The sequence below is a fragment of the Cnephaeus nilssonii genome, assembly GCF_951640355.1.
Source record: "Cnephaeus nilssonii genome assembly, chromosome: 20".
NCBI classification, from domain to species: domain Eukaryota; kingdom Metazoa; phylum Chordata; class Mammalia; order Chiroptera; family Vespertilionidae; genus Cnephaeus; species Cnephaeus nilssonii.
Window position 1 is genome coordinate 12,303,429 of NC_137091.1, and position 11,724 is coordinate 12,315,152.

Here is an 11,724-nt window from a genome sequence, read left to right on the forward strand (position 1 = left end):
GGGTACAGCTCCTGCATTGAGCGTCTGCCCCCTGGTGGTCAATGCACATCATAGCGACCGATCGTTCTGCTGTTCGGTCTACTTGCATATTAGGGTTTTATTATATAGGATACCTGATTTAAAAATGGGCAGCGGGCCTGAATAGACATTTTTCCAAAGACATACAAATGGCCAACAAGTACATGAAAAAATGCTTATCATCAGGGAAATGCAAATCAAAACCACAATGAGATATCACCTCTCTCATGGTAGAATGACTAGTATCAGAAAGACAGGAGATAACAAGTGTTGGAAGGATGTGGAGAAAAGGGAACCCTGTGCACTGTTGGTGGAAATGTAAATTGGTACTGCAACTAAGGAAAAGAGTGTAAAGATTCCCCCAAAAAAACAAAAACAAAACTACCATGTGATCCAGCAAGACTTGTATATAACCTAAGTGCCTGTCAATGGATGAATAGATAAGGAAATGTGAAATATTATTCAGCTATAAAAAGGAAATCCTGCCATTTGTGACAACATTGATCGAAATCTTGAGGGCATTACGCAAAATGAAGTAAAGTGAGACAGAAAAATAAATACTTTAGGATCCTGTTTACACAGGGGTGGGCAAAAGTAGGTTTACAGTTGTTCATATGGAAAATCCTATATAACAAAACCCTAATATGCAAATCAACTGAACAGCAGAACAACCGGTCGCTATGATGCGCACTGACCACCAGGGGGCCGACGCTCAATACAGGAACTGCCCCCTAGTGGTCAGTGCACTCCCACAGGGGGAGCGCCAGTCAGCCAGAAGCCGAGCTCACAGCTGGCGAGCACAGCAGCAGTGGCCGGAGCCTCTCCCACCTCCGCGGCAGCACTAAGGAGCAGCGAGCCAAGCGGAAAGGAGCAGTGAGCAGGCGAATGGTAAGGAGCAAGGGGTCCTGGACTGCGAGAGGACACAGGCCGGGCTGAGGACTTCCCCCCTCCCCCCATGCAGGAATTTCATGCACTGGGCCTCTAGTAATACAATAATTAATAAATAATAATATTAAAATAAACTTTTGCATGCTCACAATTGTCAACCTATTTTTGCCCACCCCTGTATGTGGAATCTAAATAAAACCAAACTCACAAAAATAGAGAATAGTGGTTGCCAGAGGCTGGGGTTGGGGAAAATGGGGAGATGTTGGTCAAAGAGTACAAAATTCCATTCATAAGTTGGGGATCTAATGTACAATATGGTAACTAAAGTTTTTTAAAAAGGTAATTATGTTAGGTGATGGAGGTGTTAACTAATCTTACTGTGGTAACCATTTCACAATATAAATGTGTATCAAGTCATCATGTTGTATACCTTACACTTACACAATATTATATGTCAATTACATCTAAATAAATCTGGGGGGAATTTTAACATTAAAAAAAAGGATAATCAAAGGAAAATGTCTTATACTCTCATCGGGTCCTTTAAAATTAAGTCCAGAATTCAATGAACAAAAGGAAAGGGTTTCTTATATCTCCTACTGCATGCCTCTGAATGAACTAAGCCCCCAGTAATGGCTACAGTACCAAGTATGATTTCATTTCCATTAAAAAAAAAAAAGACAATATGGAAAATACATTCCTTATATTTCAACCCATCTTCTTTATTAAATTTTATATTTTTTAACTTAAAAAGTGCTTCTTTTAAACACCAATTCTTAATCCTTACTTGACACAAAAGAAAAATCAAAATCAATCTTTGATATTCTGATAACTAGTAAATCTTCAACTACAAAATTAGGGGGGAATATCCTTACAAGCTTTTTCTGTAATACATATTTGCATGCCTACCCTGTGAGGAATAACATCATATAAGAGATTAAACAAGAATGTCTACTTTTAATCAGGAACTAAACACCAGCAAGCATGCTTTAACACATGACACAATGAGGCTGGCTTAAATTTTCTTAATCTAAAAATTGTTATCTTAAGTAGCAGTAGCGCAGGGGCGGGAGCAGGCTATAAGGGGTCAATGGGAGAAAAAAGGGGACATGTAGTACTTTCAACAATAAAGATTAAAAAAAAAATAAAGTAGTAGCAATCAACTGATAGCCAAATTTAAAATATATATATATTAAAAGGAATGAGAAAAAGCCAAAGTAGTGTTCCCAAAAGTAGGAAGAGTACCTGTTATAAAAGTGATAGGCAAGACCCAGAAATAATATCAAAAGCTCCCTGATTACATGGAAGCAGGCTAAGAGCCAAAGTCTCCTGGTCTTTAGTGAGGTTAAATCCTCTTAAAATCAGGAAGATAAAAGGTTTTTGAAGACAGGATAAACAATTAGTAAACAATTCAAGTTGCTGAAGTATTGTTTTTGTTTAGAGAAACAGCAACTTAGAAGAGATCAACCAAAGAACTTGTATGCTTTTATGCATAACCCATGGACACAGTCATTAGGGTGGTGAAGGTCTGGGGAGAAAGCTGGCCAAGAAGGGGTAAATGGGGGGGGGGGGGGAGGGGGGAAGGGCACATATATAATACTTTCAACAATTTAAAAAAATAATAATAAAATTAGACAGAAATACAAACTTGCATGGATTTTAAGTAATTTGGCTCTTTCTGCAAATAAGCTTAAATCCTTGTCTCCTACATGCCCCATTTAATCTTCTTTTTTCTCTTTCCTAGCTAAATACCAAAACATTATTTCCTTTCATCTTTTTTCAACACTTTGCCTAAGTTTTTACTTGAAAACTAGTCTGAATGCTGTGACTGTAGGCACAAATTACGTTCGTCTAGCCCTAGTTAAATGGTAAGTAATATAAAGACAAGTGGGAAATATAAACACAGATTATCTGCAAAGTGTCCCTAGTCGAGATTAAGGGAATTATTCCCCGACAATAAAATGAGGATGAGATAAATTACCAAATCTACCATTAAGGGCGCGCCTTAATGCTAGAGATTTAAAGTAAGTTCTTCTAAGAAATTCTGGAGGATTGTGACTCGAAGCAAAAGTGAACATTTTCTGGAGGGTGGAAATATTAGTTATTACTATTTATATTTTTTTCTTAGTACTTTTTTTCTAGTCTTCAAACGGGGGGAGGTGGGGGAGTGGGAAGGGGCTGAAGGGGCACTGAGGCGAAAAACCACTGCAGGGGACAGTGCAGGACAAATACCGGAGAGTCTTCATTGTCCTTTTAATTTTCAAGGGAAACTCGCGGCTGTTCACCCTGGACAGGTCCCGCCTTTCTCCGTCACGACCCCTCCTCCCGGTGGCGGCAGGAGCGTCATCTCGGGAGCGACGCGCGCGGGGCACTCTGGGAACGGAAGTCGGCGGCCGCGCGGCGCCGGCCGGGCCGGAAAAGGAGGAGCTGGGCCTGGAGGATCCGCGAGTGCCCCTGCCGCTGTGGCTGCCGGTGTTTGCGGGTCGCAGAGAGCGGAACCTGGCGGGCGGAGTGTATCGCGATGCCGGAGCTGGCGGTGCAGAAGGTGGTGGTCCACCCCCTGGTGCTGCTCAGTGTGGTGGATCATTTTAACCGGTGAGCGGGCGGCGCGGGGCGGCTGCGCGGGGCCGGCGGCACCTTCACTGCTGAGTCACGGACGCTCTGGGAAAGGCGAAGCGGCCGCAGGAGCGCTGGTGGGCGGAGGGCGGCCCGGTCTCGCCGAGGGACCCAGACCAACCTCGGTTCGGGAAGCCCAAGTCGCCCAGCATTGTCCCCCTGCGCCAGCCGGCACTCCGGGGATTGGGCTGCCCATTTCCTTTATCCTGGTCCGTAGGCTGCTAGACTGTGGGAGCAACCTCCAGTTGGCCCTGATCCCCCAAAGCCTCGTGCCCATCTGTCACCGTATCCCACCCCCACCCCACCCCGTCTCGTAGGAAAGCCCTTCTGATTCTAGCTTCTGTGCCTTTGAAGGCTGTCACCGAAATTCTGGTCTCAGCGCCCCGGAAGAGCTATGGTTTTAACTTGTGAACGTTTCTGAGCTGGAATCTGGTTTAACAATATCGTAAAACGTAGATGAGGTATCAAGATTTTCTTTTAAAAATGAGATCAGTTGGAGACTTGGGCATTAATGAATTCGATAAGAAAACATCCCCAGATGTTTCTCCCGCCTTCCCTTGCTTGTTTTCAGGTTGTTCATCCCGCTGGACCTGTTACACGTGTTCGTACGTTTTACAAAATAATTACTTGAACTAGCTAATGTAAAGAAAGACCCAGTTGGGAGCAACTGCTGTAGAGTAAGATTTTTAAGTGCCCATTCATTCTCCAGCGTTTTGCTTTGTACAACTCCTAATTCAGCCAGAGCAAAAAACCAACTTGAGACTTTGAGGTTTAGGGTCCCCAATTCAGTTCCATTGCTTTGTAGGACCCTCAGCCTAACAGGATATGCTTGCTTTCCCACTGTACAGTAATTGCTATTTTTCTTCCATAGGATACTAGGGGTGCTAAAGGGGCAGTCACCATGTCAGTTCTATTCCGTAAAGTCAACAAACACTTGTTAAGGGCATGGTACAAACAGACACTGCTAGCTGCTGTGTCAGATAACGAATGTAGGGTTTTGTAAAAGACAAATCGATTTTTGTAAACCAAAAGAAAAGCCAGTGAGTGTGGGAGTTAACTTTGAAGTGTGCAAACCCAGTGCCTAAGTTTTCCCAAAAAATCAGAACCACCAGGAATACAGAATCCTTAACTTGGCTTAATACAAACCCCAAATTTAGTAAGCATTTATAAATTTGCCAAACCATGTGATTCAATTAAACCAATGTGAAACCAGCAACTGTTGAGAAATCATAGTTCATTTCACAATGGGTTTTGTCTTTCCTCTGAATATAGAGTTGTATTGTGTCTGTGTCTCACTTGCTACACTTGTAGCTCCTTAGAACAAAATCACTGAGGTTTGATATAGAGATAAAAATCCTGAAGTAAAATCTTTCTCATTCAGTCCTACTCTCCCTGTGATTAGTCACCAGCTCACTGTTGACTTCTTTCTAATTAAGCCATTCAGAACGACCACAGATGACATGCACAAGCCTCTGGGTCAGAATCACTTTCTGAGCCCCTACCTGGTTCAAAGAAGTATAACATCTAGTGGGGCTTGCTGACATGGTGTGGATGTACCAGAGAGCAGTTAGCATCAAGCTGGACAATAAAACTGGTTTTACTTTAACATCTTTATCCCTGAAAAGATTCAAGGATAGAGAAGATGGGAAAAGTTTAAAAGAGAAAGGTAAGGGGGGTGGGAGCGTCTGGCGAGAGGTCATTGGAGGAAAAAGGAGACTTATGTAATACTTTAAACAAAGAACTTTTAAAAAGAATAAAGCAATAAATAAGTAAATGAATGAATGAATGAATGAGAAAGGTAAGCTGCAAAGAAAAATATAAAGTTAAATGTGGTAACATAACTTAAATATGTTTTTCAAACATCAAATAACATTTTAAAACTCTTAAGATAGGGAGAGTTTTCATTTTCTCCATTGAAAATTTGTATAAAGTTTGAAATTTTTTCCAAGCTTGTATTACTTTCCAGTTAACAGTGAGTAAAAACTGCCAGTGTAAAAAGTTCATGAATTACTCATTATATTTATTAGAATTTAATATTAAGGAGTAACCTGACTCTATTACATTTGTTTAATGGGATTAGTTTCCAGGTAAACTCACTCAGTTGTGTCTGTACATGAGTATTTCCTGTTGAGTATCTAATTGTTGGCACATCTTCTGTGTGCCTTCTCCTTTCTCATTCAGAATAGGCAAGGTTGGAAACCAGAAGCGTGTTGTTGGTGTGCTTTTGGGGTCATGGCAAAAGAAAGTACTGGATGTATCCAACAGTTTTGCAGGTAAAAGACAAATTTTACATTTTCTGAGCATGGTTAAAATGTCAATTAACTTTAAAATTAAAAGCGACTTTTTGTGTTTTCCATTTTTTACTGCAAACCAGAATTCTAATTAAGAATTGCTGTGGTATAAAAAGAGAGGCTAAAGGCTACACACTAAAGTGGGTAGTAAATATTTTAAACTTGCAGGCCATACAGTCTCCATTGCAACTGCCAAGCTCTGCTATTGTAGCAGGAAAGCAATTATAGACAGTATGTAGACAAATGGCAGCTGTGGCCTAGTAAAACTTTATTTATAAAAATAGGTAATTGGTGCCGTTTGCAAACCTATGCACTAACTATTAACCGCGGTTATTGGTTAGCAAAGGAAAGATGGAGACCATTACCCTTTTATTCTGTTTCATGAATCTTTATAAGAACATTTCAATGTATTTTATGATTAAAGCAACATCAAAAAAGGACAAAATAAGTGTTGGCATGATCCTGGACTAAAGGTAACTAACTCCGGTGTCTAAAAGGACCAGATAGTAATGTTATTTGCCAAATGGAAAATAGTAGGAAGTGATGGGGCTTTTCGCATGTCCGTTTTAAAGGATTCAACTTCTACCTGGCTCTAGCCAGTTGTCGGAAGGTCTTCTGATTTTTCAAGAGAAGCCAGAAGTCTGGATTTTTATGTGAAATTTCCTAGTTGTTAATGAGAGCAATTCAAAAATAATTTCAATACTGTATTGGACAAACCACCTACATGAATCATATCTGGCCTAGGGGTCTCTGATTATGACCCAGGCTCTAGAATTCTACCTGGCTCTAAAATAAATACTGCTTTTTTTTCCCCCCCTCTGTAGTCCCTTTTGATGAAGATGACAAAGATGATTCCGTTTGGTTTTTAGACCATGATTATTTGGAAAACATGTATGGAATGTTTAAGAAGGTCAATGGTATGTCGTGTGTGTGTGTGTTTAAGATCTTGTGGCATTGATTTACATTATCTTTAAGTGTGTGTGCAACATTTTTTCTTTTTTAAGTATTCCCTTTTCTTTGGTTAATGTCAAGGGCCCTTTTCTTAGCTAGACTTCAGTAAGACTAGTGGTTGTAGAAGATGAGGAAGAATAAATAAGAAACTAGAATAGCAAAGACCACCTAAGTTTTAGGGGAGAGAGCTAGCCCTCTGCAGCAGAAAACCAAAGAACTATCGAATAAAATCCACTTGCCCCTAGAGCTTTAGTGCTGCCAGGATAAGTATACCTCTTCATCATGTGTATTATTTCATTTTCATTACAGCAACCACGTTGCTTTGAAAATGTTTATTCCTGCAACACTTACAATTGCAGTCTATGGGACATGAACCCACATTTATATGTTGCCTTAGAATTATTTTCTGGTTGCTTTCATTGTTGACTGGTCTCCTAAACTAGTCTAAGATGTGGATGTCTGAATTTCCCTTGCTGCTTAATTCTGAAAATTCTATTGAGTTTTACATTTTATAAGTCAAGGTTTAAAATAGATGTCTTAAATTCTGAAAAGGGTAGAGAGCATAATAACTGGAGTTCTTACCCTTTCTGAGGGAATTACATAGATCTTTAACAATTCAAACCCACTTAATTTTTTTTCCCTTCCCAGCCAGAGAAAGAATAGTTGGATGGTACCACACAGGCCCTAAACTACACAAGAACGACATCGCCATCAATGAACTCATGAAAAGATACTGCCCTAACTCAGTGAGTACACTCTGTCATTAAAACTCTTGAAAGATATTCTTTGCCAGTTTACTTAAGTAAGAGCATCTTAAGAAGGATTTGAATAGCAAATCATTTTGTTACTTTTTCTATGTAAGCCTGTGTTAATTTTTAGTGTTGTGTAATATGCAATAACCCAATATGTTTAATAAGTAACAGTAGACACCTACTAAGTGCCAGGTATATGTTATTTCCCTTAATCCTCTCTGTGACTCTGTGGAGCTGTTATCCTCTTTACAATGAGAAAACTGAGGGTTAAAATGGTTAGTAAGGTCTCATAGGTGGTGTAACTGGGATTAAAATTGTTGGCTGTTTTAACTCTGATTCCCTTGAGTTTGATCACCATATTATAGACTACCTCTCAGCTTATTAACTAGTGCCCCAGTGCATGGATTCGTGCACATTGAAAGGAAATTAATTAGAAGGTTGCCAGCAGGACAGGACTGGGCCAGACGGGCCGGACACGCCCTAGAGCAGTGATGGGCAACCTTTTGAGCTTGGTGTGTCAAACTTGGCCAAAAAACTGAGCATAACTCGGGTAGTGTGTCACTTTGAGGAAAAAACATTATTTCGCAAATGTTTCATCCTCAGGAGCAGCAAATGTTTCATCCTCAGCATGCGGCCGCCTGAGCGGCCGCGTGTCATCAGAAATGGCTACGCGTGTCAGTGCTGACACACGTGTCATAGGTTCGCCATCACTGCCCTAGAGCCAACCTCCTGCTGGCCCTCCCCTGCCGGCTGCACCTGGGGCAGAGCCACGGCTCGAAGGTAGTTTGTGGAGTGAGCGGGATCCCTCCGGCAGATGGGGTCCCTTGGCCTGGCCTCAGGGATAGGGCTGAAACCAGCTCTCCAACATCCCCCGAGTGGTCCTGGATTGTGAGAGGGCGGTTCTCAGGTGACGCACCCCAGAATCGGGCTCCCTCCTCTCTGGTTCCAGGAACCACATCTGCCAAGTCATCGCAGCTTGGCAGCTCCTGCGTTGAGCGTCTGCCCCCTGGTGGTCATTGAGCATCATAGCTACTGGTCGGATGGTCTGACGGTCGCTTAGGCTTTTATATAGAGAGAGATGGGGGTGGAGAACAAAGCAAATGATGAGATCATTTGAATGTAAAATTCTGGCTTTTGTCTGGTTGAATGAAATCCTTCAGTACTCATGATCAGAAGAATGGCTGCTGTCATCCCTATATACTCAGTGTGAGGTGGTTTGCTAAGATGTGTTTTTCTGCAAGGTATTAGTCATCATTGATGTGAAACCAAAGGACCTGGGACTGCCCACAGAAGCATATATTTCAGTGGAAGAAGTTCATGATGTAAGTCATCTTGCTATGAGTCTAGAATAAATAGATTTGCTACTTATTAGGCAATTGTTCGGGGTTTTGTTTTTCCATTTTCAAGTCAACAAATCCTTTATCTCTTTATAAGAAAGAGAAGGTTGATGTCTGTTAACAGTTTGATATTATGGTTTTTCCCTTTGAGTGTTTGAATAGCCACATTTTAGAAACGAGAGGACCATAGAGATCTAAAATCCCCTTTTACAAATGAAATTGAAGCCCAAAGTAGTTAAGTGATTGCCCAGAGATGTTCACAGCAAAGTAAATGCAGAACCTGGTGAGCTTAGCTTTAATCTAATGCACTTTCCACTGTTGGGTCCCCCTGGGCCACTGTTCCTTTCTCCTTGAAGATTTTCAATCCTAATGGCTAGACTGAGCATAGGTTTTCAAAGAGAGTAGGTCAGAGCTGGCTGGGGCTAGATGGCAAGATCCATCTGTGTGATTTGACACCTGAATACTCAGCCACTACATCCAGTACGTGCTCTCAGGTTCATTAGCTTGTGCTTTAGGTATAGCTAGAAAGAGCTGCCAGAATATATCTTTTCTCCATTTCCAGGAAAATTGAACTCTAACTCTAGGGAAGTCCCTAGGTGATACAGTGAACCACATCCCCAAGCAGCTCCTTTGATAAATTCCAGCCTCCAGAAAGGTGTTCTGACTGCATCATTTTGGTGCTCTGCTTTGTTTGATCCAAGTAACAATGGATGGTTAAATGTTATGTTTCTGACCTGAGCTCGTATTGCCTTTCCTAGAAAGAACTATGTACTTTTCTTATTTTAGTATATTTTTATTGATTGATTTCAGAGAGAAAGGGAGAGAAAGAGAGAGAGAAACATCAGTGATGAGAGAGAATCATTGTTCAGCTGCCTCCTGCACTCCCCCTACTGGGAATTGAGCCCGCAATCTGGGCATGTGCCTTTGACCAGAATCAAACCCCAGACCTTCCATTCCGCAGGCCAGCACTCTATCCACTGAACCAGAGCAGCTAGGGCAAGAACTATATACTTTAAAAATCAGCCTAATCCAGACTTCCCTGAGTGTCCATCCCCACTGTGGGGTTGAGAGGATTATCAAGAATTTCATCATAAACGAGCTCATGATGCTCCAGCAGTCTCTGTCACATTAGTTTAGAAGACTAAGCTTTCAAAGCAAATCTTATCCACTCTTGCCATGGAAAACCCAATAATGAATTCATGAAGTGATTTGATTTAAAACAGGAATCAAGGTGTGGAAAGGAACTTGTGTCAGTTTGTTTGTAAGCAAATAACTACAGTTAAGCCTCCTCTCCCAGGATGGAACTCCAACCTCAAAAACATTTGAGCATGTGACCAGTGAAATTGGAGCAGAGGAAGCTGAAGAAGTTGGGGTCGAACACTTGTTACGGTGAGACTTGGGATGGTGTCAGACTCGTAAGCAGCCCAAGAGGCTGCTCAGTGTAAGGGAGAGAGCTGTATCGGAATGCAGGGATCTGGGTTCTAGACCTGTATCATCTCTAAAGTGTCCTGAGTTACGATTTATGACTTTGTGGATATACACCTTGGGTGGAAACTATAACACTGACTAGGACAGGAACAGATGTGTAAAGTATAGGCATGTTCTCTTCCAAGGTGACCTTTTCAGTGAATGTAGCTAGCCAGTTTTCTGCAGAGAATCTACTTGGGATGGGCTTTATTTTAAAGTACTCTACTTATATAACCCTGATTTATTAAAAAATGTCATCATTTTTCTCAGTAAGATTTCTTTCAATTCAAAATGTTACTGCTAATTTAAACTTCTTGCAACATCATATAGATGCAGGTGGGGAAAATGCTACCCTTTGTTAGGAAAGTTGAAGGGGAGAGGGTTTTTTTTTTGTTAGTTTTTTTAAGTGAAATTTTATTTCAGCTCTCTCTTTTCTTTTGAAAAATGCCTTGTGATAAGAAAAACAAAATATATGTCTCCCAATTAAAACAAAGTTAAGCCAACTTATACTCAGATCTTTGTAAAATGGAGGAGTAACATTTTTCTTTTGAAAACTTGCTTCCCCTCCGCCTCCGGCCCCCCCACAAAGCTAGGTGTTTCCTTAGAATATGAGAACCTGGGAGGTAATACAGTAAGTACACTGATGCTTTTTCCTCCTCTTCTTGTGTGTTATTACAGAGACATCAAAGACACTACTGTGGGCACTCTTTCCCAGCGGATCACAAACCAGGTGCATGGTTTGAAGGGACTGAACTCCAAACTTCTGGATATCAAAGGCTACCTGGAGAAAGTGGCTACAGGCAAGCTTCCCATCAACCACCAGATCATCTACCAGCTGCAGGATGTCTTCAACCTGCTGCCAGATGTTAGCCTGCAGGAGTTTGTCAAGGCCTTTTACCTAAAGACCAACGACCAGATGGTCGTGGTGTATTTGGCCTCCCTGATCCGTTCAGTGGTTGCCCTGCACAACCTCATCAACAACAAGATTGCCAACCGGGATGCAGAAAAGAAAGAAGGGCAGGAAAAAGAAGAGAGCAAAAAGGATAGAAAAGATGACAAAGAGAAAGATAAGGAAAAGAGTGATACAAAGAAAGAAGAAAAAAAGGAGAAAAAATAAAACATGTAGCTTTTTAATTTGTAAATTAAAATCTTATAAACTAACTTGTGTGCCGCCAGAGGGTTCTTTTCATTTAAGTGCTTGTTAAAAAGCTGTAAAAGAGCTCTCTGCCCCAGGTCACTCTTGCTGTGGCATTACATGGAAGTGAATGGATAGAGGGACTGATCTCGTACCTAAACTACAGCATAGGATGCTATGAATTGGGATTACGACAGCTCAGGATTCAGATTGTGTGACAAAAGTAAACCACATTTTTGGTACTCTTCATTCTTTTATCTGTAAAACCA

General features: G+C 41.3%; 1 protein-coding gene across 1 annotated transcript; it reads left to right on the top strand.

Moving 5' to 3' along the window:
* Positions 1-3,311: 3,311 nt before the first annotated feature.
* On the top strand, positions 3,312-11,481 carry PSMD7 (proteasome 26S subunit, non-ATPase 7). Its single transcript, XM_079800068.1, has 7 exons — positions 3,312-3,501; positions 5,704-5,795; positions 6,638-6,730; positions 7,413-7,510; positions 8,758-8,838; positions 10,151-10,242; positions 10,999-11,481. The coding sequence occupies exons 1-7, from the start codon at positions 3,428-3,430 to the stop codon at positions 11,435-11,437; spliced, it is 969 nt and encodes a 322-aa protein (XP_079656194.1). The 5' UTR covers positions 3,312-3,427; the 3' UTR covers positions 11,438-11,481.
* The last annotated feature ends 243 nt before the right edge of the window (positions 11,482-11,724 follow it).

What these genes read in the sequence shown, in the direction of transcription:
- PSMD7 (XM_079800068.1), top strand. Translation starts at nt 3,428, where the DNA reads ATGCCGGAGCTGGCGGTGCAGAAGGTGGTGGTCCACCCCCTGGTGCTG. An exon ending in GTGGTGGATCATTTTAACCG is followed by an intron (nt 3,502 to 5,703) that starts GTGAGCGGGCGG and finishes TTTCTCATTCAG; the next exon opens with AATAGGCAAGGTTGGAAACC. An exon ending in GGGGTCGAACACTTGTTACG is followed by an intron (nt 10,243 to 10,998) that starts GTGAGACTTGGG and finishes GTGTTATTACAG; the next exon opens with AGACATCAAAGACACTACTG.